Source organism: Garra rufa, chromosome 2 (assembly GCF_049309525.1).
Source record: "Garra rufa chromosome 2, GarRuf1.0, whole genome shotgun sequence".
Taxonomy (NCBI): Eukaryota; Metazoa; Chordata; class Actinopteri; order Cypriniformes; family Cyprinidae; genus Garra; species Garra rufa.
Genome location: NC_133362.1, coordinates 10,472,645 through 10,495,105, shown reverse-complemented (window position 1 = coordinate 10,495,105; position 22,461 = coordinate 10,472,645). Strand labels below are relative to the sequence as shown.

At 33.8% G+C, this 22,461-nt stretch overlaps 1 protein-coding gene across 1 annotated transcript in view; it reads left to right on the top strand.

Annotated features, from left to right (window-relative positions):
• The window catches only part of cdh23 (cadherin-related 23), a 317,998-nt gene that overhangs the window by 164,906 nt on the left and 130,631 nt on the right, over window positions 1–22,461 (top strand). The window contains exons 10-11 of the mRNA XM_073834861.1: window positions 5,157–5,345; window positions 20,383–20,532. Coding sequence (XP_073690962.1) covers window positions 5,157–5,345; window positions 20,383–20,532 — 339 coding nt within the window. The remainder of the gene's footprint in view (window positions 1–5,156; window positions 5,346–20,382; window positions 20,533–22,461) is intronic.

Here is a 22,461-nt window from a genome sequence, read left to right as displayed (position 1 = left end):
TATAATATATTTCTGTCACAATTTCTTCAAGTTAAACCAAATTTGTTTTGATGGGTTGCTATGAAGACCTTTAAGTTTCTGTTTATGTAAACCTTTTTTTCCATTATTCTAGTCAGATTGGATGCTCTTCTGTTCCGGTCTCCATAGGGACCCATTCAAACAGCGCCCATCTGCTTTTAATGTAGCTAACGTCGGCAGCTTTGTGTCGTCTACACACTCATTAAACTTTGAGGAGTGAGGCACTGACAAATGACAGTCATTTGTCATTGCGACTTTGCAAGGTGATGGCGCTATGGAGACATGTGCTTTTTAAAATCATTTTAAAAGATTTAACATTAGATTATCAACTCAGGATATACTCTAATTTGACTAGAAACACTGCAAATCATTCTTCAGGTTAAGAATCAGGCATGACTTCCGCGGTCAGGAAAAACGTCTATATGATATGACGCAAATTTTTCTTACAAGAAATGGTAAATGGCTCATGAAGTGACTCTCAAAACACTTTTAGAGATGCTTATGTGTTCATGTACTTACATATTGAGGCAGTGTCATGTGTGCTTTAGTATTTGTGTAAAAATAGTTAAATAGTATTGCATCTTAATATTCACAGACACATGTTTTGATTTGTGTGCGTACCTAGTTTTGATTTATTCATCCAAAATTTAGATTTTTATGACTGAAATTCGCAATTTTGTCTGGGTTTTCTGCATCACGGAAATCAAAGGGCTATGTTTGTATACAGTGGCAATAAAAAGTGTTTTAACCCATTAGAATTGGTTAATTTTCATATTGGTCATAAAATGCTTGTGTTGTTAGCTTAAGCACATTATGTTTGTTCATATTTGCGATACTTGAAATTTTATGACCAATTAATACAGAATATATTTATATATGTTTATATTGCACTGGTATGCAGTAACAGATCTATGTGAAAATACTGTTTAGTGTTCAAATGCTTGGTCGTGACATGTCTGGAATCTTCAGACAGCCCAAAAAAGAGCTGTTTTAGATTAGCACTTTATTCAAATTGAGCTGAAAATGACCAGAAACTGCTGTGTGTGGGATTCTGTTTCCGAAAGATTGGTGGCGATTTGGGCCTCTGTAGATTTCTGTCATTATTTCTCCGGCTTGGGATTTGACACACACTTGTCATCATTATCTCCTCTGCTCTGATAGGAACCCATTGAACCGCCGCTGGTATCGGCAGATTTGCACAAACCTAAAAGTCGCACCAATGCTTTATTTTAACTTACAAAGCAAAACCACAGCAGTGACAAATAAATGACCAAATACCACTGTCAGTTATATAACAAGACCAAGTCTCCCCAGTATATGAAAGGAAAAGTGCATCATGCAATACTAAGAAAATGAGAAAATGTATTTAAATGTACTACTTGTGTGTTATTTTGATATTATGATTCATCCAGTCAGATATCAGAAGCTATTCTTTTTTATTAAAAAGTTTAGTTTACTCTTACGTTTAAATGTTTAGTGATTATTGTTGTCTCTTTCCCTGCCCGTAATATCATATGTATTCCCGTCCGAACGGTTTCATGAATGTGTTTTGGATTCTTCTGCTCTATTTGCAGTCATAAACTGCACAGCTGTAGTCCTCTAAATTGAAATCAATGATTGCCACGAAAAGTGTAACTCAAAACAAAGCGAACGCAAGAAAAACCTCCCAAAATATTCATAAGTTATAGATTTTCATTATCTATTTCTCTCTCCTGAGCCGCTGCTCCTATATATGTATTTTTTTTCCTTTACCATTTTATCTTCTTACTCTCGCTCTCTGTCTCCCTCTCTCTTATTGGTGGCATTATTGATTTGGAGTGAAAAGTAATAAAACTAATTTCTCAACTTCACAGAGCTTGGATAGGCTAGAGTACATTGGGCTGGAGGTCAGTGCATTTATTATATGGAGGGATAGAGAAGAGATGTGCAAGGGGGTGTTAAACGACACGATTCGTGATTAACCTGGACCCGCGGCGGCGTCGCACCTCCATCCTCCATTCACCCCGCATCCCTCCGTCACAAAACACCATTATTCCTTTTGATTTCTCTGTGAGTCCAGCTCCATCGCTCAAAAAGAGGAAGAGAGAACGAGAGGGAGGCAAGAAAGAAAGTGATTGTGAGCAATTGTTTCCTGTCGATAAGGCTTGTTCATCCTGAATCTTATTGGCTGTGTCTGTCTTCCCGCGTTGGCCCTCGTGTGCCCCCACTTACGGCAGACCTGTGGGATTTCTCCCAGAATCCTCCCCTCTGATTTAATAAAGAGGCAGAGCTGAACAAATGGAGGAGATTGAAGACTAAACGTTAATGCTGCTTACTGCCAGATTCCCTCTATTATCACATCTGTTCCTCTCTCGTTTCGTATCTCCGACTGCCTCTCTCTGTCACTCGTGTATCTTTTTCTTTCTTCTGCTGCTACTTTCCTGTTCTAGAGCTTCTTATGTTTTTTTCTCACATTAGATAAATGGATGATGGTGTTGTGTGTCTGCTACAGTTTTTACGCTATATACACTACCAGTCAAAAGTTTTTGAACAATAAGATTTTTTCAGCCTGCATTTATTTGATCCAAAAGTACAGCAAAAAACAGTAAAATTTTGAAATATTTTTACTATTTAAAATAACTGTTTTCTATTTGAATCTGTTTTAAAATGTAATTTATTTCTGTGATCAAAGCTAAATTTTCAACCTCATTACTCCAGTCTTCAATATCACATGATCCTTCAGAAATCATTCTAATATGCTGATTTGCTGTTCAAGAAAAATGAAGTATTATTATTATTATCAATATTTAAAACAGTAGAGTTCGATTTTTAGGATTCTTGCTTCAAAAGATCCAAAGATCAGCATTTATTTGAACTAAAATGCTTTTGTAACATTATACATTATACCATTCAAAAGCTTGGCGTCAGTATAATTTTTGTTTTTGGAAAGAAACGTTTTTTGGAAAGAAATTATAGAAAGTAATTATAGAGAGTAAAAATTCTGTTTTAAAATCACAGGAATAAATTACACTTTAAAATGTATTCAAATAGAAAACAGTTATTCTAAATGGTAAAAATATTTCAAATTTTTATTTATTTAGTTTTTTTTCTGTACTTTGAATCAAATAAATGCATGCTTGGTGAGAAGGACTTCTTTAAAACATTAAAAATCTTACTGTTCAAAAAATTATGACTGTAGTCTATGTATGTATATATATTTATTACTATATATACTTTTCTTAAATTAAATAAATTACACTACCAGAATAAAAGTCTATATTGTATTTTTACTAGGGGTGGGCATAGATTAATTTTTTTAATCTAGATTAATCTAGATTAAATCTTGGAATTAATCTAGATTAATCTAGATTAAAATGGCTAATTTGAATTCTGCTGAAGGCATTCAGAATATGTGTGCTACCCAAATAATGACTTAAAGTCTTTGAGAATGGATCATAAAGCTCATAAAGCTGTTCTATGATAATTTGTTGATGAAAATAAATTATGTTCAATTAGATGTACTTGTGTTTACTAACTAACTAACAATGAAATTATTTTTTCTACCTATTAGATTGTGTTTTTTTAACGTCAACACCTACCCAACCCATTACATGTTACACCGTACTTTTATTTTGACAGGTTGCCGTGAAGTTTCTGTGTCATACAGTATGATATGATGCTAGTTTTCTCAAATGAAACGGTAAAAGTGACACTCACAGCAGTTTGGGAGATTGAGTTTATCTGTTCATGTGAGATGAAAATGCCAAAAATTACCGGGAGCGTCACGTGTGTTTCAGTATGCGTGTAGTAAAAGCTCGTCTCCGCAATGCATACATACAGCTAGGCAAACGGAACATATCGGATTCATATTAAAACGGTCTTTTTGCATTTCAGTTTTCACATACACTAGTCCATATTGCGATTTGAATTGACAGATATTTAAAGTGACAGACCAACATTTGATTTATGAATCCAAAAAACGACGAATTTACGTGGCATTTCGCTATAGTAGATTCGGTTTTTATGAATGGAGGACGACGTGATCCCGTCTGTGTTTTGGCGGAGGAGACTTAAACGCGCGACCATATTCTATAGTCTTCGGTATACATCCGCGTTAAACTATCAAGGTGAAAGTCATCATAGCTTGCGTAGTTTAGACCCAGCTCCCAACCCAAATTTGAGAATAGATTAACGGCGATATTTTTTTTATCGCATGATAAGAGTTTCACGTTAACGCAGCACGTTAACGCCGATAACGGCCCACCACTAATTTTTACATTAACAATGTAATTAATAGGCATTCTATTTATTAAAACCAAGTATAAATCTAATCAGTTTAGTGTTTTTAAGCATTTTATATTTATTCCAAAATAATAACTCAAGGCAGTAACAATTTAAACAGTATATTTATTTATAAACTGATGTTCAGCTGTTCTTTTTCATAACAAACTTTTTTTCGTCATCAAAGCTAGGTCAACAAGCTGATTGCTTACTAAAAAAGCCCATAGATTATGTTTTCAGGCCATCTGAAGTATGATATTTTGACTTTGAAAAAGTGGTTATATCTAAGTTTGTGAGTTGTTTGCTCACGTCATTCATCCTCAATTACCCCCCACCAAACTCACGGCATGCTTTAGGGGGTCTGTTACAACTCAGTGGGCTCAGGGGAGGCGAGAGAGACGTGGACTCCCGCTGTAACTGTACTTGCTGATGTCGCTGTTGGACAGTTGCTTTAGAAAAATAAGACTTTTTTTATGTCATACTTTGTTTTATTTTTGTACACTCTTAAAAATAAAGGTTCTTCACGATGCCATAGAAGAAACTTTTTTGTCTAAATGGTTCCATAAGAACCATAAACATGGTTTAAACATCTGTTTCACAAAAGGTTCTTTGTGGCAAAAGAAGGTTCTTCATATTATAAAAAGGTAAGTAAGAGATGGTTCTTTAAAGAACCTTTGACTGAATGGTTCTTTGTGGAAGCAAAAATGGTTCTTCTATGGCATCGCTTGAAGAACCTTTTAAAGCACCTTTATTTTTAAGATTGTACTATGAATTTGTTTCTCATCCAGTTTTTTTTAGGAGACCAAATTACCCTTGCAGTCTCATTTGGACTCTGCTGTATATGTTGAGATTGCTGTCATCTTTCTGTCTCTCTGTAGGCCACTGAACTAAATGATGACCGCACTCCTTCATCTGCCACCGTCATGACCACCTTCACCATCCTGCTGATCGATAAAAATGACAATCCGCCCAGGTTTAACAGCTCCGAGTATCGCGTGCTGATCCCAGAGCTGGCGCAGGTCGGCTTCGCTCTGCCTCTGTACATACAGGTCGAAGACAAAGACGAGGTGAGACATGCACACATACAAACACGGAGAGGTTTAAAAAGAATATTTTTCCCTCACATGATTTCCCTGACACATATTAATTATTCAGATGGACAAGTATGCCTATAGCCTTGTGAGTATGTTGACTGTTTCTGAATGAAGCTGCTTGCAGAAACGTCTTTGCGGTTTCCATGAACATGAAATTTTCTCCAACATGGGCACTTCTGATGTCAGGAACACATGACTGCTCTTACTTCTCGCCTTCATGGCAGTAGCTCCAACGAGCTTGAGTCAGTCAAACGTCAACCTTTCTCACCTGCTCACCTTGTATCACTCAAGCTTCAAACTAGTCACTCTGAATCTGCTCTCCTGGCTCTAAAGTGCTCAAGTCAGCAGCAACATGCTCGCATAACTTCATGCTAATTCTTTCCTATCTGTAAGCATTTTTTGACACTGCCATCCACACGTTTTCCTGGCAGAGATGGGCATTTCAGAGTCAGCACTTCACTATTCGTCATATGTGAAAAACAGGTCCAGGTCAGTTGGATTGACTGACTTCCTCACCTTGATCGCTCACCACTGGGTTTACCTAGGGCTAGGAATTTTTTTACAATGTGTTCGCTAGCGATAAATGTGCTGTTTTTGCTTCACTAGTGCAGAAACAGAGCAATGATTTGTGGGTCAATTACATGATGCTCAGGTCTGTTCATTTGTTCAAAAATACATTTAACATTCAGTTCATACACACTGTATGGCCACTTGAATGATAGGCATGATTTATTTATTTATTTTTGTTTATTTGTTTGTTTGTATTGTATAAAAAATCATTTTAACAATTTTGGGAGGATATAAAGTAAAAATTATCAGTGATACAGCTGTCCTGATATTTTAATGAAGAATTATTTTTTAATTACTTTTTGAATTATTATTTTATTACTTTAAAAATAAGCTCAGACAGTATCAATGATTTGTGGGTCAGATACATGATAATTGTGTCAAAAATACATTAAAATTCAGGTCATACACTACCAGTCAAAAGATTTTTTTGTTTTTAAGGAATTCTTTGCTGCTCACCAAGCCTGCATTTATTTATATTGCTAGTTTTTACAAAAAAAAAGTTAATATTGTTAAATATTTTTTGTCACATGATCCTTCAGAAATCATTCTTAAATGCTGATTTGCTGTTCAACACATTTTTATTATTATTATCAATATTTAATACAGTTGAGTACATTTTTTCACGATTCTTTGATAGAAATTAATACTTTTATTTAGCAAGGATGCTTTAGATAGATCAAAAGTGATATAGACATAATGTTACAAAAGATTTCTATTTGAGATAAAATTGTTCTTCTGAACTTTCTATTCATCAAAGAAACCTGAACAAATTCTTCTTGGCTGTTTTCAACATGCTTTGAGCAGCAAAAAATGTTTTTTGAGCAGCAAATCAGAACATTCGAATAATTTCTGAAGGGACTGGTGTAATGATGCAAAAAATTAGCTTTGAAATTACAGGAATAAATTACATTTTAAAATATATTCAAATAGAAAACAGTTATTTTAAATAGTACAATTATTTCAAAATTTTACTGTTTTGCTACTTTTGTACTTTTGATCATATAAATATATGGTGAGTAGAAGAGACTTCTTTAAAAAACAAAAACAACAAAAACATTAAAATCTTACTGTTCAAAAACTTTTGGCGGGTAGTGTACATACTGCCACTTGAATAGACCTTGAAGTGTACATCAACACAATCATTTATTTTTGTATTAAAATTAATTTAAAGATTTTTAACTGTGATACAACTGTATTATTATAATGAAATGATGAAAACTATATGAAGTAGTTTTTCATAGTTATTTTATAACTATTAATTTAGTTGAAAAATAATGTATTATATTATTGTTGTTAATAATAATACTAATAATAATTTACTTAATAATATACATGGTAATCATGTAATCAACTAGTTGTGGCAGTCAAGCTGGTTTTGTCAAAATCTGTTGTAGTTATCAGGATTTTAAACAGTTTAAAGTGGTTGATTTGTGGACTAGTAAGTATAAAAGCTGAGTTATGAGGCTGAGATATTTACTTGGGCCGTTTATCCAGTGGAAAGCTATATAAATGTTATGCCTTGTGAATATCAAAGGTCTGTGGGGAACGCTTGTCAAGGTCTGTGTCTGAGTGATAAAATGCTCTTTTTTTGCTTTCTTAAGCATCATTTATTCTGTTTGACACATTTTGAGACCGTTCTTGTGCAAATAGGGTAATACGTTTTTATAGCTTTTATACTGTAACATTTAGAGGGAGGCACACATAATATTTAGTGTTGTGTCAGGTGTTTATTGGCTGTTCATAAAACAAATAGTTGTGACTGTAAATTCTGATGTGATGAAACGGACTCAAATCCGCTATAAAATCTCGACATGTTTAAAGCGTACCACCCAGCTTACAAACAAACACACTCTTGACATATTGTACGTCCGTGGTTTCTCATGTGTCATCATATGCACACAGAGACCCTGTTTAGACTGGAGCAGGGTTTAATTTGCTTTCGAGTAGGTGAGATACAGCAGCAAATCATCGCTAACCAGCAGAATCAATCAGAGATAAGAGCAACAAAAGTCAAGTAAAGATTGATTCCTGCTTTAAATTACTGGAACAGAGAGTGACAGATAAATAAAGAGAGAGGTAAGAGTGGCAAACTGCCTACTGTATACTACATACATATTGTGTTTTTCTTCTTTCTCTCTTATTTTTTTATAAAGGTAGGGAGTAAAGAAACATTAAAACACTAAAAAAAAGTTTATGCTCACTGAGACGGCATTTTTAAAAATAAAAAAATGTAGTAAAAAGAGTAAAATTGTGAAATATTGTTATAATGTAAAATACAGTTGAGTTCAAAAGTTTACACGCACTTTGCAGAATCTGCAAAATGTTAATTATTTTACCAAAATAAGAGGGATCATACAAAATGCATGTTATTTTTATTTTATTTGGTAACACTTTACAATAAGGTTCATTAGTTAAACATTAGTTAATGTATTAACTAACATGAACTAACCATGAGCAATACATTTGTTACTGTATTTACTAATCTTTATTAACATTAGTTAACGGAAATACAGTTGTTCATTGTTTGTTCATGTTAGTTCACACTGCATTAACTAATGTTAACAAAATTTTAATAATGTATTAGTAAATGTTGAAATTAACATTAACACAGATTAATAAATGCTGTATAAGTGCAGTTCATTATTAGTTCATGTTAACTAATGTGGTTAACTAATGTTAACTAATGAACCTTATTGTAAAGTGTTACCTTTTATTTAGTACTGACCTGAATAAGATGTTTCACAAAAAAGACCTTTATATATAGTCCACAAGAGAAAATAATGATTTAATTTATAAAAATTGCCCTTTTCAAAAGTTTACACACACTTGATTCTTAATACCAAGTTGTTACCTGAATGATCCACAGCTATGTTTTTATGTTTAGTGATAATTGTTCTTTGTGTGTCCTGAACAGTTAAACTGTCTGCTGTTCTTTAGAAAAATCGCCAACAAATTCTTTGATTTTTCAGCATTTTTATGTATTTGAACCCTTTCCAAAAATGACTGTATGATTTTGAGATCCATCTTTTCACAATGAGGACAATTAGGGACTCATATGCAACTAATTAAGAGCCGTGGGTTGAAAACTTTTGAACAGTATGAAGATGTGTACATTTTTCATATTTTGCCTAAATGTGACCCTGGACCACAAAACCAGTCTTAAGTCGCTGGGGTATATTTGTAGCAATAGCCAAAAATACTTTGTATGGGTCAAAATTATTGATTTTTCTTTTATGCCAAAAATCATTAGGAAATGAAGTAAAGATCATGTTCCATGAAGATTTTTTGTAAAATTCCTACTATAAATGTATCAAAATGTAATTTTTGATTAGTAATATGCATGGTTAAGAACTTAATTTGGACAACTTTAAAGGTGATTTTCTCAGGATTTTGATTTTTTTGCACCCTTAGATTCCTGATTTTCTAATAGATGTATCTCAGTCAAATATTGTCCAATCCTAACAAACTATATATCAATAGAAAGCTTATTTATTGAACTTTCATATGATGTATTCATCTCAGTTTTGTAAAATTTTACCTTATGACTGGTTTTGTGGTCCAGGGTCACAAATATCTTTTTTTTTTTTCATTTGGTACTGCCCTTCAGAATCTGCAGAAGATACTTGCATGTTTCCCAGAAGACAAAAGTTAAATTTACCCTGATCTTCAAATTCAAAAAGTTTTCACCCCCCCCCCCCCCCCCTTAATGCATGTTTTTTTCTTCTCCTGGAGCATCAGTGAACATTTGGAGCTTCTGTAATAGTTGCATATGAGTCCCTCAGTTGTCCTCAGAGTGAAAAGATGGATCTGAAAATCATACAGTCATACAGAAAGGGTTCAAATACACAAAAATGCTGAAAAACCAAAGAATCTATGTTACCTGAAGGATTTTTCTGAAGAACAGCGGGCAGTTTAACTGTTCAGGTCAAACAAGAGATTCATGAACAACCATCACCTAACTAAAAACACAGCTGTGGATCATTCAGGTAACATGAAGTGTATGTAAACGTTTGAACATTTATTTATTTTGATAAATTCAGCTATTATTTTCTCTTGTGAACTATATGTAAACGTCTTTTATGTGAAATGTCTTATTCAAGTCAGTGGTAAATAAAAAATAACATGCGTTTTGTATGATCCCTCTTATGTTGGTAAAATAATCAACATTTTGCAGATTCTGCAAGGGGTATGCAAACTTTTGCACCCTGAACTATCCATTTTACAAAGTTTTTTTCTGGCAATTGTCATCCAGGTATTTCATGCAAGTTGAAAAATTTCACACTGTGCACAGTATACATACATAATACTGCAGAAATACTAAGAGTAGTATATTAGTATGCACTTATGAAAATAGCCAGGTGATTAAACAGAAACTGTCTGAAAATGTGTTATCACCTCCAGTAACTCAAACATTTTACTGTCCTGTCATTTTTGATTGGCAAATCAAAATTATATTGGTCTCCTCCAATTACTTAACTCCTTCTCTCCAGTCTAAGTACCTTTACCCTTCGGTCTTTGAGGGCAAACAGCTTTTTTTTCCCTCTTTTGAGCAGTGGGCATTTCCTCTTATGGCAGCTACATATTAGAGGCGTTTTCAGCTCTCTCAGCACAAGACTTTCTGAACACATAAGCAAGCAGAGACAGAGATAGCAGCTCTTCAGCACAGTGAGGCTTGACTCTGATCCTAATGCAAGATGAACAACAGTCATTCAGAGGGTCCCAGAGCCCAATAACAATCTCAGCCTGTGTGTGCATGTGTTTGAAGAGGCTTGGTTCAAGTTTGGCTCAAGCTGAGTGTTTATTTTAGGATGAGTTGGGAACTGAGATTTAAGCTGTTGTTTTCTCTCTTTCTTTCAAGTTCAGCTTTGGGCTTCAATGCATCAAGGTACATTAATGATGACAGTAAAAATAAATTATATATATAATTACAAGCCTGAAATTATTCATAGCCCTGCCAAATTCTGACTTAAAGTTACTTTTATTCAACCAGCAAATTTTTTTTTTTTTTTTTTTTTTTTTTTTTGACCGTAAATGACATGGGCTTCTCCCGAAAGATAATAAGACGATGTACAAGAGGCATCATTGTGGAAAAAAATATTTCCCAGCTTTTATTTACTTTTGAACAAAAAGTGGCATGTCCAAAATTATTCATACACTTTGCAAACTGTCACAGTCTATGGGAAAATCCAAAGTTCTATACCATTCCAAATAGTCCAAGCTGTTCTAAAGCATCCTAATTACCCTGATTCATTGGGAACAGCTGTTTTAATCAACTCAACAGGTGAAAAACAGTAGCTCTCTGCTGTTGGTTTGTGGACAGTCATGGCTAAGACAAAGGAGCTCACTGATGACCTGTGGCTGCACATTGTGGCTGCTCACAAGTCAGGAAATGCCTATAAGACCATATCTAAATGTTTTGAAGTTCCAGTGGCTACAGTGCAAAGTATTATTACAAAATACAAGACGTTCCACACTGTGAAAATTTTCAGAGGAGGTGGTCGGACGCCAAAAGTGACACTTGTGCTGGCCAGGAGGATAGTGAGAGAGGTAAAAAAAGAATGCAAGGATCACCACCAAGGCCATCCTGATGAATCTGGGCTCTGCTGGTTGCAACATCTCAAGGCAGACAGTCCAACAGACACTGCACACCGCTGGGTTCCACGGACGCAGACCAAGGAGGACACCACTTCTACAGATAAGGCACACAAAAGCCCGCTTGGCCTTTGCAAATGCTCATCTAGACAAAAAAGATGATTTCTAGTCTTCTGTTTTATGGTCAGATGAAACAAAAATATAATTGTTTGGCCACAATGATGAAGCCTTATCACAGTAAATGGCACCATAAAAAAGGAGCAATACATCAAAATTCTCAACAACAACATCAGGCAGTCTGCAGAGAGTGGGCAGCAGTGGACATTTCAGCACGACAACGACCCAAAACACAAAGCAAAAGTGGTGAAGAAATGGTTAGCAGACAAAAACATTAATGTTTTGCAGTGGCCCAGCCAGAGTCCTGACTTAAATCCAATTGAGAATCTGTGGAGGGAGCTAGAGATCAGGGTGATGGCAAGGAGACCCTCCAACCTGAAAGAGTTGGAGCTCATTACTAAAGATGAATGGGCAAAAATACCAGTGGAGACATGCAAAAAACTGCTGTAATAGCCAATAAAGGCTTTTCTATTGATTATTGACAAGGGTTTTGATAATTTTGGACATGCCACTTTTTGTTCAAATGTAAATAAAAGCTGAGAAATATTTTTTTTCCACAATGATGCCTCTTGTACATCGTCTTATTATCTATTGGTAGAAGCCTGTGTCATTTCCGGTCAAAAAAACCTAGCTGGTTGAATAAATTAAATATTGTGTTATTTAGGTATTACTGTTTGACATTTTATTCTCCAAAAACTTATTTGAAACCTTGCACTAAATGAGCGTTGTAAATTGATATATCTAGTACGACACGCACCTATTAACCCAGTACCTTATTGTAAGATTTCTTACCGTGTTTCTAAACTTTCTCTGCATGGTTCGTCTTGAAACTTTCCTGCTGATGTGTGTGTGACAGGCAGCTTTTATCTTCTCTGTAGTGGTTCAGGCAAATGGACGGGCAATTACGCTTATGGCCAGTGAGTGTTGACATCCCTGCATATTGGATGGCTCTTTAAATAGCCCCCATCAGCTACAATGGCTCTCTAAGCGCTCCAAACAAAAACAAGGGGTTATTTTAACCGCCGATGTAATTCCGTCATCGATCTCGAGCGTCGTCCTCCGTGTCGCCTGCATTCTGAGGCTTTTAAGAGCACAAACGTGACGAGAGGTGTCTTCTCTCCTGGGATCTTGACAGTTAGTGGTTTTGATTATGGATAGAGATGTGTGCTGGATGGTTTGCCTTTACTGTGTGTTGTCATCCCGCTAGAAGCTGACAGGTGGATCTTTATAGTGCACTGTGCTGGGCGATGAACAGCTGGGTTTCTGTGTGAATTTGGATTTGTAGCAACATTCAAGGAGTACAGCTTTTGGAAAAGAATTTTGGCTTTATAAAGGAATATTTAATGTCTGCCAAATAATTTCATGTAAATATAAAGGTATTTGTCAGGGCACAAGAAGTAAAGGTTTGTCAACACTCTTTCAAAAGGTACACTTTTTTAATCTTATTTACTATTAAGGGTGCATTTTTGGATCTAAAGCGTCCATTTAGGGCCCTATCATTACTACAAAAATGCAGACAGAATCACAAAATCCAGTCTTTACTGGAATTTACTGAAATAAAAGTCTGCTTTAACAGAGATAGAAATAAAAAATACTAAATGTTATGAAAAATTACCAGAAGAATGTTTATTAGAATTTATTTACTTGAAAAATGTAAAAAAAATATATATATTTCTCTTAGGAAAAAAATAAATCATTCAAATAACAATATATATATATATTATAAAATCAACAAATTAGAGATGCTTTTGATTATTTAAATTTAATGAAACCATTAAAATGGAATTTTACTTTATTTAAAATTTTATTTTGGACAATTAATTGAATTTCAGAAAAAAGGTATTTAAAAGGGCCTTAAATTATTTTTTTGTTAAACTTCTAATAAATTGCTGTTAAATTTTTATGATTTCAATAAGTTGGACAAACAAACAAAAAAAACGAAATATTTTTAAATGAATTGAAATGAATTTGATTTAATAGTACAGTTTTAATGAAAGCATTATTTTTTAAAGTAATAAATCACAATTTTTTCTTCCATGTTTTAATTTTAACAATACATCTAAAATTAAAGAGTTTAATTATCATTTGATTAACTAAATTTTAATGTCTTCACCTAATTACCAGGGAAAAAAAATAAATACAAAACATTGTTTCTAAAAAAAAAGAAAAAGAAAATAAAGAAATGTTTTTTATTTATTTTTTTTACTTAAAACGGAATCCAGACAATCCAAATGGAAAGACATTAAAATCAATAAATTATTCTTTAATTAAGATTATTTTAATTATTCAAATGTAATTAAGCCATTCAAATGGAATCCAGAAAATGCAGCTGGAAAGCAGAATAAAAAAAAATAAAACTGAATTTGAGAAAAAAAATGTATTTCATAGTGCATAGTTTCAAGTTTTTGTTAAACTTTTAATAATTTGCTGTTAAATTGAGTCAGTTCATAATTTAAATGAATTAGACATGTTTTTTTATTAATACAATTTAATTTAAGAAAAACCTGAATTCAGAAAAATGTTAACTGGAAATGTGGAATTTGTGAAAAAATGAAACTGATTTCATGGGGCCCTATACATATTAGTACCTGAATGGTAAATATTTGTTCCTTTTAAAAAGGTATCGCCCCAGTGAAAGCTTTTTTTTTGAGAGTGTAGAGTAATTGTCAGTCGTTTTAAGGGTTTTGTAGATCAGAAATAGGCAACTTCGGTCCAGGAGGGCTACTGTCCTGCAGAGTTTAGCTCCAAGCCTAATCAAACACACCTGAACAAGTGTCTTCCAGATCACTAGACAATTAGCAGGTGTGTTTGATTAGGGTTGGAGCTAAAATCTGCAGGACAGTGGCCCTCAAGGACATAAGTAGCCCATCCCTGTTCTAGATGGTAGCTACAGTAGTTGCTAGGCAGTTCCTACTGTGTTCAGCGTGGATGCTTAGAAAAAGCATAGAAAATCTGATGAGAAACACAATCCCCTGTGTTTTCAATGTTTTGAAAGTGCCACAAAATCATATTGTTTACTTCTGCTGCCGGAATGAACCAATGAATCATTTGCTTGTAGTTGTCTGTGTATATTAAGCCAAGATAGGAGATAGCATTTTAACAGAAAAAAAATTACACACATCACCTTAAAAGCTATAAAAACCACTCCAATAGTCCATTACAGCATCTCAGGCAGCGGATGATCGTTCAGAGATAATGAGGTGTTATGTCAGCAACTGCAGTCAGCATCTCTTCATTAGCATTAAGGTTAATGTAGATCAGAATGAAACTCAGGATTAATGATTGTGTCAATGCGCACGACAATCAGCCGGCAGCTAGCTAGATAGTTTGTACAACAGCAGACTTAAACTCTTAAGAAGAATAGTGTTTGTCGGGTCACATTTGCATTCTTTGTGTTTACAGTCGTTTGCAGATCATAAAACAAGACGAATATCTGAACAAATGATTCTCTTGATTATGCTTGCATGTAAGAGATTGACACAAAAAACTCTTCTTCTCTTCTCATCTGAATAGTGGCCGTTCATTTGGTCGGATTTCCTTTAGCAAGGCCTCCGGCTTCTCATTCACCTCCTCAATTACAGATTGGGCCCGAGGAGCGGCGTGATGGAGGGATTTTCATAACTGAGAGATATAAAGGAAGTGAATATCTCCGATTAACCTGGAGTGCTGCTCTCTTTTAGTGAGGGCTAGTCTTCGGTTATCGTCCTTTATTTCACGCGCTCAATCTTTCTCTATTATTTTCTTGTTCGTTCTGTGTGTGTTTTTGCTCTGTAAGGGAACACCTCGGGTTAAATGTTTATTGAACTCTGAAACTATTTTCTCTGTCCGGATCAATTCACCACGTTGCGGTCACAAACGGCTTCGCCTGCAAATGAAATCTGGCAGGGATGTGTGAGTGTGTGCACATTAGCAGTGTTGTTCATTAAACGGAGTGCTTTTATTTGTATGTAAAAATATATTAGCACTGAGCAGTAGGCTAGTTGTCAAAAGGGGAAATTGTCAAAAGGAACTGGTTTCTGAGTCGGTAATAATTTACCACATAAATGTTCTTTTTTATAGCGGTGTATTTTGTATTGGTTTTTCATTGCATATATGTGTGTGTGTGTATATAATATATATATATATATATAATATTTTATATATAATATATATTTATTTATTTATTTATTTATTTTTTCAAATCAATTCCAGCCTTTATTTTTAAGTGTATTAAACACTGCCAAAATAAAAAAAATACAAATAAATTGAAAATGTACTGATAATTTTCTGCATGGACATTTTCGTTAACCCAAAAAACAATACAATGAAGTGCAAAATTCTCAAAATACAGCTAAAACACCTGGAACATTTCTTTATATTAATACATTACATTGTGGCTTATCCTAACAGTGTAGTGTTTATTAATTAGTATTCATATTAACTAACATAGTAATTGTTTAAGCGTCAGTAATTTGGTTAGTTTTTTATTATATGTATTTTTTTAGCTCTATTTAGCTTTATTTTTATTTACTTTTAGTATTTCAGCTTTAATTTAGTATTTCAGCTTAATTTATTAAGTTTTTTAATGTATTTTAAAAAAGCTTTTTCTGCTCATCAAGACTGTATTTATTTAGATCAAAAATACAGAAAAAAAAGTAATATGATAAAATATTGCAATTTAAAACATCAGTTTTCTATTTTAATATATTTTAGAAAGTAATTTATTTCTGATGCTGAGGTTAATTTTCAACATCATTATTACAGTCTTCAGTGTCACATGATCCTTCAGAAGTCATTTTCATATTAAGAAATTGAAAATAAATTGTGTTAAAGTTGAATATATATTTATTTATTTATTTTACCGTAACTTTTTTCAGGATTAAGGAATAAAATGTTTAAAAGAACAGCATTTATCAAAAAATATAAATGTTTTGTAACAGTTTACACTTCCGTTCAAAATTTTGGGGTCAGTAAATTAAAAGAAATTGATTATTTTATTTTGAAAGAAATTAATACTTTTAATTGGCAAGGATTTGTTAAATTGTTAAAAAAAAGGAGTAGTAAAGGCTTACATTGTTATTTTATTTTGAATAAATGCTTTTCCTTTTAAATTTTTTTATTAATCAAAAAATCGTGAAAATATTAGATTCCAAAAAAGAAAAAAGAAAACATTAGGCAGGACAACAGTTTCCAACCTTAATAATAATTAGCATATTATAATGATTTCTGAAGGATTGTGTGACACTGAAGATAAAAATTCAGCTTTGCATCACAGAAATAAATTATATTTGAAATTATATTTTTTCTGTATTTTTGATCAAATAAACACAACCTTGGTGAGCACAAGAGACTTATTTAAAAAACAAAAAAATCGTACTTATCCCAAACTTTTTAAACAGCAGTCTATTTAATTTAATTTAATTTATTTTATTTTTTATTTTATTTTATTTTATTTTATTTTATTTTATTTTATTTTATTTTATTTTTGGTAAACAAGAATTATTTTTAATAGTTTGTTTAAATTACCGATCTTAACACTGAAAAACAAGTGATGATAATGAATGTATATTTCAGCTAAACTTTTCAAGAAACACATTTTTCATGATGATAGTTTGGGTCAAGTAATAAATATTTTAAACTATTTTTGCTATGTTTGATTAATTGGGTTTTATTTTGAATAGTTTTAGTATTTATATCCCATACACTGTATACCAAACAGTTTTTCCCCACAGTCAAAAATCCATGTCTCCCATATTGCTAAGAAATTTGCAACCTGACTCATTTTTACTTTGATAGTCTTTTCACACTGAAAACTATTTTATTCTAACGTTCATTTTTAGAAGCCAACATTATACCATATAATTCATCACAAGCATTTACTGAAACAGGTTGAACTGATTGGCAACGATGCCCTCTCATACGGATAAGTTGCAAGCGGGATTGCTAAATTACTGTAATAACACACTTTTTACAAGCTTAATAGCCACATAAAAAGCACATAAACCATTGTGATATTCAGAATGCTGCTTAATTTTATATCGCCAGCAAAATAACCACGAATCCATCCTGAATATTCTCTATATCACCCAGCATTAAGAAATATACTAGTACACAGGGTTTGTGGGTCTACCATGTTGGTTTTGTCACTGCCTGTGTGTGCATGTGAGATCCGATAAGAGCAAAACCCTCAACCCATCTTCTCCTTTTTTGTGTGTGAGAGAGAGAGATTACTCCAAAAAAAGAAAGAGAGAAGGAGACTCGAAGAGATGGAGTGATTGTAGCGACAGATAAGTGTGGACTTAGTAGAGATAAGCAGCAGGTAAACACACACAATAATCAATCACAGATTCTTCTCACCATGCTCAACATTATTGCTTTTTGAGTGTGTTTGCGTACGTGCTTACGTGTGTGTCTGGGTCGGTACGTTTGCGTCTGAGCTATACTCCAGATACATAAGTTGTTGTGACAGCTCACGCAACTGTGTGCTTTTCAGTCAGCAAATTTCTCCATCAGCTGCTTTGCTCGCACATTAGTATTATGTTTAATCAGAGTATGTGTGTACAGTATGAAAATTGTGCTTTCTAAGATAGTGATGAGTCATCATTGAATTTACTTCCTACCATATGTCCTGTCTTCCCCTCGCCGGCCTCGCGGAAGAGAGAATGACACTAATGAGGGACTTCCTGTCATCTCTCTATTTGCTCGGGATCTCTCTGTACCTGAAACAGCGACGGGAGACAGAAATGATTATTGCAGAACATTTCATTACTACTTTATTTGAAGCTTGAAGTTTTATTTCGAGTCCGTCCAATAAAATCCCTGTCAAAACACACTCTAACATTTGAGGAAAGGATGAGAGGGGAACTTTTTGCAGGTGTGATGTACTTTATACGGGATAAGCTAAATTTTGCTCATGGTTGCTTTTTTATGAAGCCTATTGGAGTTCTCATGGTTTGTTGGTGTCAAAGTTGTCTCGGAATTTCTCTTCAAATTTCTTTGGAGGGAGGGAAGTAGATGCCAAATGGTTTTAAAAAGGTATTTAATTGCATTCACAAACGAAGGCCTTAAACGGTCTTAAATGGCAGCAGAAATTCTTAAATTGTTCAATGTCATATGCACTGAAATAAATTAATGTCTTTCTTTGGTATATTTGTTTTCTAATATATACACTGCTGTACGTTTTAAAGAAGTTTCTTATGCTCATCAAGGCTGCATTTATTTGATCAAAAATACAGAAAAAATGTCAAATTGTGAAATTGCAAGTCTTCAGTATTACATAATAAAGGGGTCTAAAATATAAATATAATTAAATATAAATATAATTGTATATGTAATTATATAAAAAAAAATTCTAATATTATAAATCTTTACTGTCACTTTTAAGCATTTTAAGAGTATCACAAAAATAACATTTCAGTGTCACAAAAAAATCTAAAAATGCAAGTCTTTACTATCACTTTTGTCAATTTAACACATCCTTTCTGAATAAATATATTAATTTCTTTCAATAAAAAAAGGAAAAAAAAGACCCCAAACGTTTAAATGGTAGTATATAATTACAAAAGATTTCTCTCTCTCTCTCTCTCTCTCTCTCTCTCTCTCTCTCTCTCTCTCTCTCTCTCTCTCTCTCTCTCTCTCTCTCTCTCTCTATAATTTTTTATTTATTTTTTATTTATAAAATGTGGTATCACAACTGTTTTCAACATTCATAATTATCATATTAGAATGATTTCTGAAGTATCATGTGACACTGACTGCATGTCTTTTTTTAAATGCAAATGAGCTGCTGCTCCCCACCCCCTTTTCCAGAATAGAGCTGTGCCTTTACACCTTGCACCGTGGATATTCTGCCAAAAAAAAAACATCTGTTTGGTTTTAATTATCATGTCTATCGTGCTTAAATCACAGATTTTAAACCATATTAGTTTAAACTTCTGATATATGATTTTCTGAGTGCAAACATCCGAAGCACTCACAGAAAGCGGCTGACACAAACAAAGAACTAAATAAAGTACTAAACAAAGTTCTCTTTCATGTCTTATTGTACTTAAACTGTCAAATACTCACAAGTTTATGGTGAAAACACACAGGAGTTACAAAAACAGTCACATTTTTATATTAGATCTGTGCGGCAGCAGTGTGTAATATACAGTAAATAAATCAATACAATCCACTGCTCTCTTGTCTTCTCTAAGGCAGGGACTCTAAATAGTGTTCTGTGTTTAGCCAAAGACAAAACAGTTGGCATGCTTTGCTCGAACTTTCGCCATGCCATTAGAACCTTTACACCATTGTGGCTCACGAAAACAAAATGGCCTTTGTCACATCATGGGGAAAGTGAAAACTGATGTGCTTATTTTTTTACATGCTTGCAAAAAAAAGCTTGCCAAAACAAATTACTGGATTGTCCTTTTTAATGTTTTCTGGGTTGGTAGATGCACTGTGGACCGATTATACCACTTAAACATGGAAAAAGTCAATTTTTCATGATATGTCACCTTTAAATGTACCTTCATAAAACTTGCAAATGAAAGTTTTAAAAGCACTGTGCAATGGAGCTCAGACAATTTGGATGAGAATATTTGAGTCAGTTTTTGTTGCTGACTTTGACACTGCAGTCTGAGAAGTTGTGGAATTTCTAACGCTTACAGGGTTTTTTATTGGGAGAAATGTTTGCTGCTTAGGTGTGGACAGTGAAATATCAGAGAAAGTAAAACATTAATGTACAAAATGACTGTGTGTGTCTCTACAGGGGGTGAACGGCATGTTTCAGGTGGTCCTGACAGGGAATAACTCTGAGCACTTCAGCATCTCTCCCACCTCCGTGCAGGGCAGAGCAGACCTCCGTGTGCGTGTGGCCGTCCCGCTGGACTACGAAAACATCAGGAGCTACAGCTTTTCTGTGAGTGCAGAAAAACACACATTTTTTCATCCATCCAAATTTCTGAGTTTTCAGAATCACCCAGTCTTCATGTAGTGCTCTCTAAAATCTCATTTGCAATAGATCTGTGCCCATTTTATTTTAACATTTAGAATACGCTGATAACAGATGATCATGCCATGAAAATTAAACTGAGATTTAGAATGGGGAAAATGAATTACAAATAAACTACTGCCACTTTTATAGAGACCAGCGCTGTCATGCTGCTGGAGTTCAGCTGTGTTTCTGCAGTTCATTTCGTTCAAATGGCTGAAGCTGCTCCCTGCAGCGATGGACTTACTAGCTGAACTGACAAATGACTGCAATCTGCACCAGTACAAAACACAATCAGAAACGGTTGTAGACCAGTACAGCAGATTCCCTCAAACAGGCACTGCCTCAACCTGTTTGTAGCCTTGTTTTGTAGGAACATCTGTTGCAGTTAATCTAAAAGTAAAGAGTTCAGTGAGCTAACAAGTCATTTGGAAACTGGACTTTTTAGGAAAGTGTTATATGTATCCCTGGACCGCAAAACCAGTCGTAAGTAGTGCAGGAATATTTGTAGCAATAGCCAACAATACATTTTATTGGTCAAAATGATCAATTTTACTTTTACGCCAAAATCATTAGGATATCAAGATGATGTTTCATGAAGATATTTTGTAAATTTCCTACCATAAATATATCAAAACTGAATTTTTGATTAGTAATATGCATTGCTGAGAACTTAATTTGAACAACTTTTCCTCAATATTCAGTTTGTTTTTTTTTGCACCCTCAGATTCCACATTTTCCAAATAGTTGTATCTTAGGCAAATATTGTCCTATCCTAACAAACCATACATCAAAGGAAAGCTTATTTATTCATTTCAAATTTCAAAAATGGACCCTTATGACTGGACCCTTTTTTGGTTTTGTGGTCCAGGGTCACATATGTCACATATGATACATTAGTTTGAGGACACTAAAAATGTATGTTTTTTTCTTTCTCTGTAATACTGTGTCACCATGTCATATAACAGATTTAAAGATTGTTATTAGTAATAAATGTTGCTTCTTGCATGTTGTTTTTAAATGCACTGTCAAACAATCTTTTGCTCATTCTGACATTTTTTTTTATCTCAGTAATGTCAGCAATGAAATACTACATCACAGAGATGTAACAGTCTCATTAAAGTATGATATAAAACAGACACTTTAGATTTAATATATTGGTTCCGTTCCAAAACCTAGTGAGCTGCTTTGTGCCTAAGTAAGTAGCTGCCTACTAATGCCATGTTTACATTGCATGAATTTAGCCTTGATTTACACTCGCAGACAAATGGCCAAAATCGGAGGAAAATCAAAAGCACAATTTAAAGGAGAAGTTCACTTCCAGAACAAAAATTTACAGATAGTGTACTCACCCCCTTGTCATCCAAAATGTCCATGTCTTTCTTTCTTCCGTCATAAAGAAATTGTTTTTTGAGGAAAACATTTCAGGAGTTTTCTCCATATAGTGGACTTCTATGGTGCCCCGATTTTGAACTTCCAAAATGCTTCAAAGGGCTCTAAACAATCCCAGCCAAGGAAGAATTTAGAGGTCTTATCTAGGGGGAAAAAATACAATTTATATACTTTTTTTTTTTACCTCAAACGCTCGTCTTATCTTGCTTTGCCTGAACTCTGTTTTTTCCAGTTTAAGACAGTTAAGGTATGTAGAAAAACTCCCTTCTCATTTCCTTTCCACAAATTCGTCCTACATCACTGTTTTGCCTTTTTTGTAAAGGGTATTTTATCTTCTTTGCATGTTTACTTTGCAAACACTGGGTCAGTACTTCTGCAGCGATGTAGGATGATTTTAAAAATAATTTTTGAAGTTGAGAGAGAAAATGAGATGGGAGTTGTTCGACCTACTCTAACTGTTTTGAA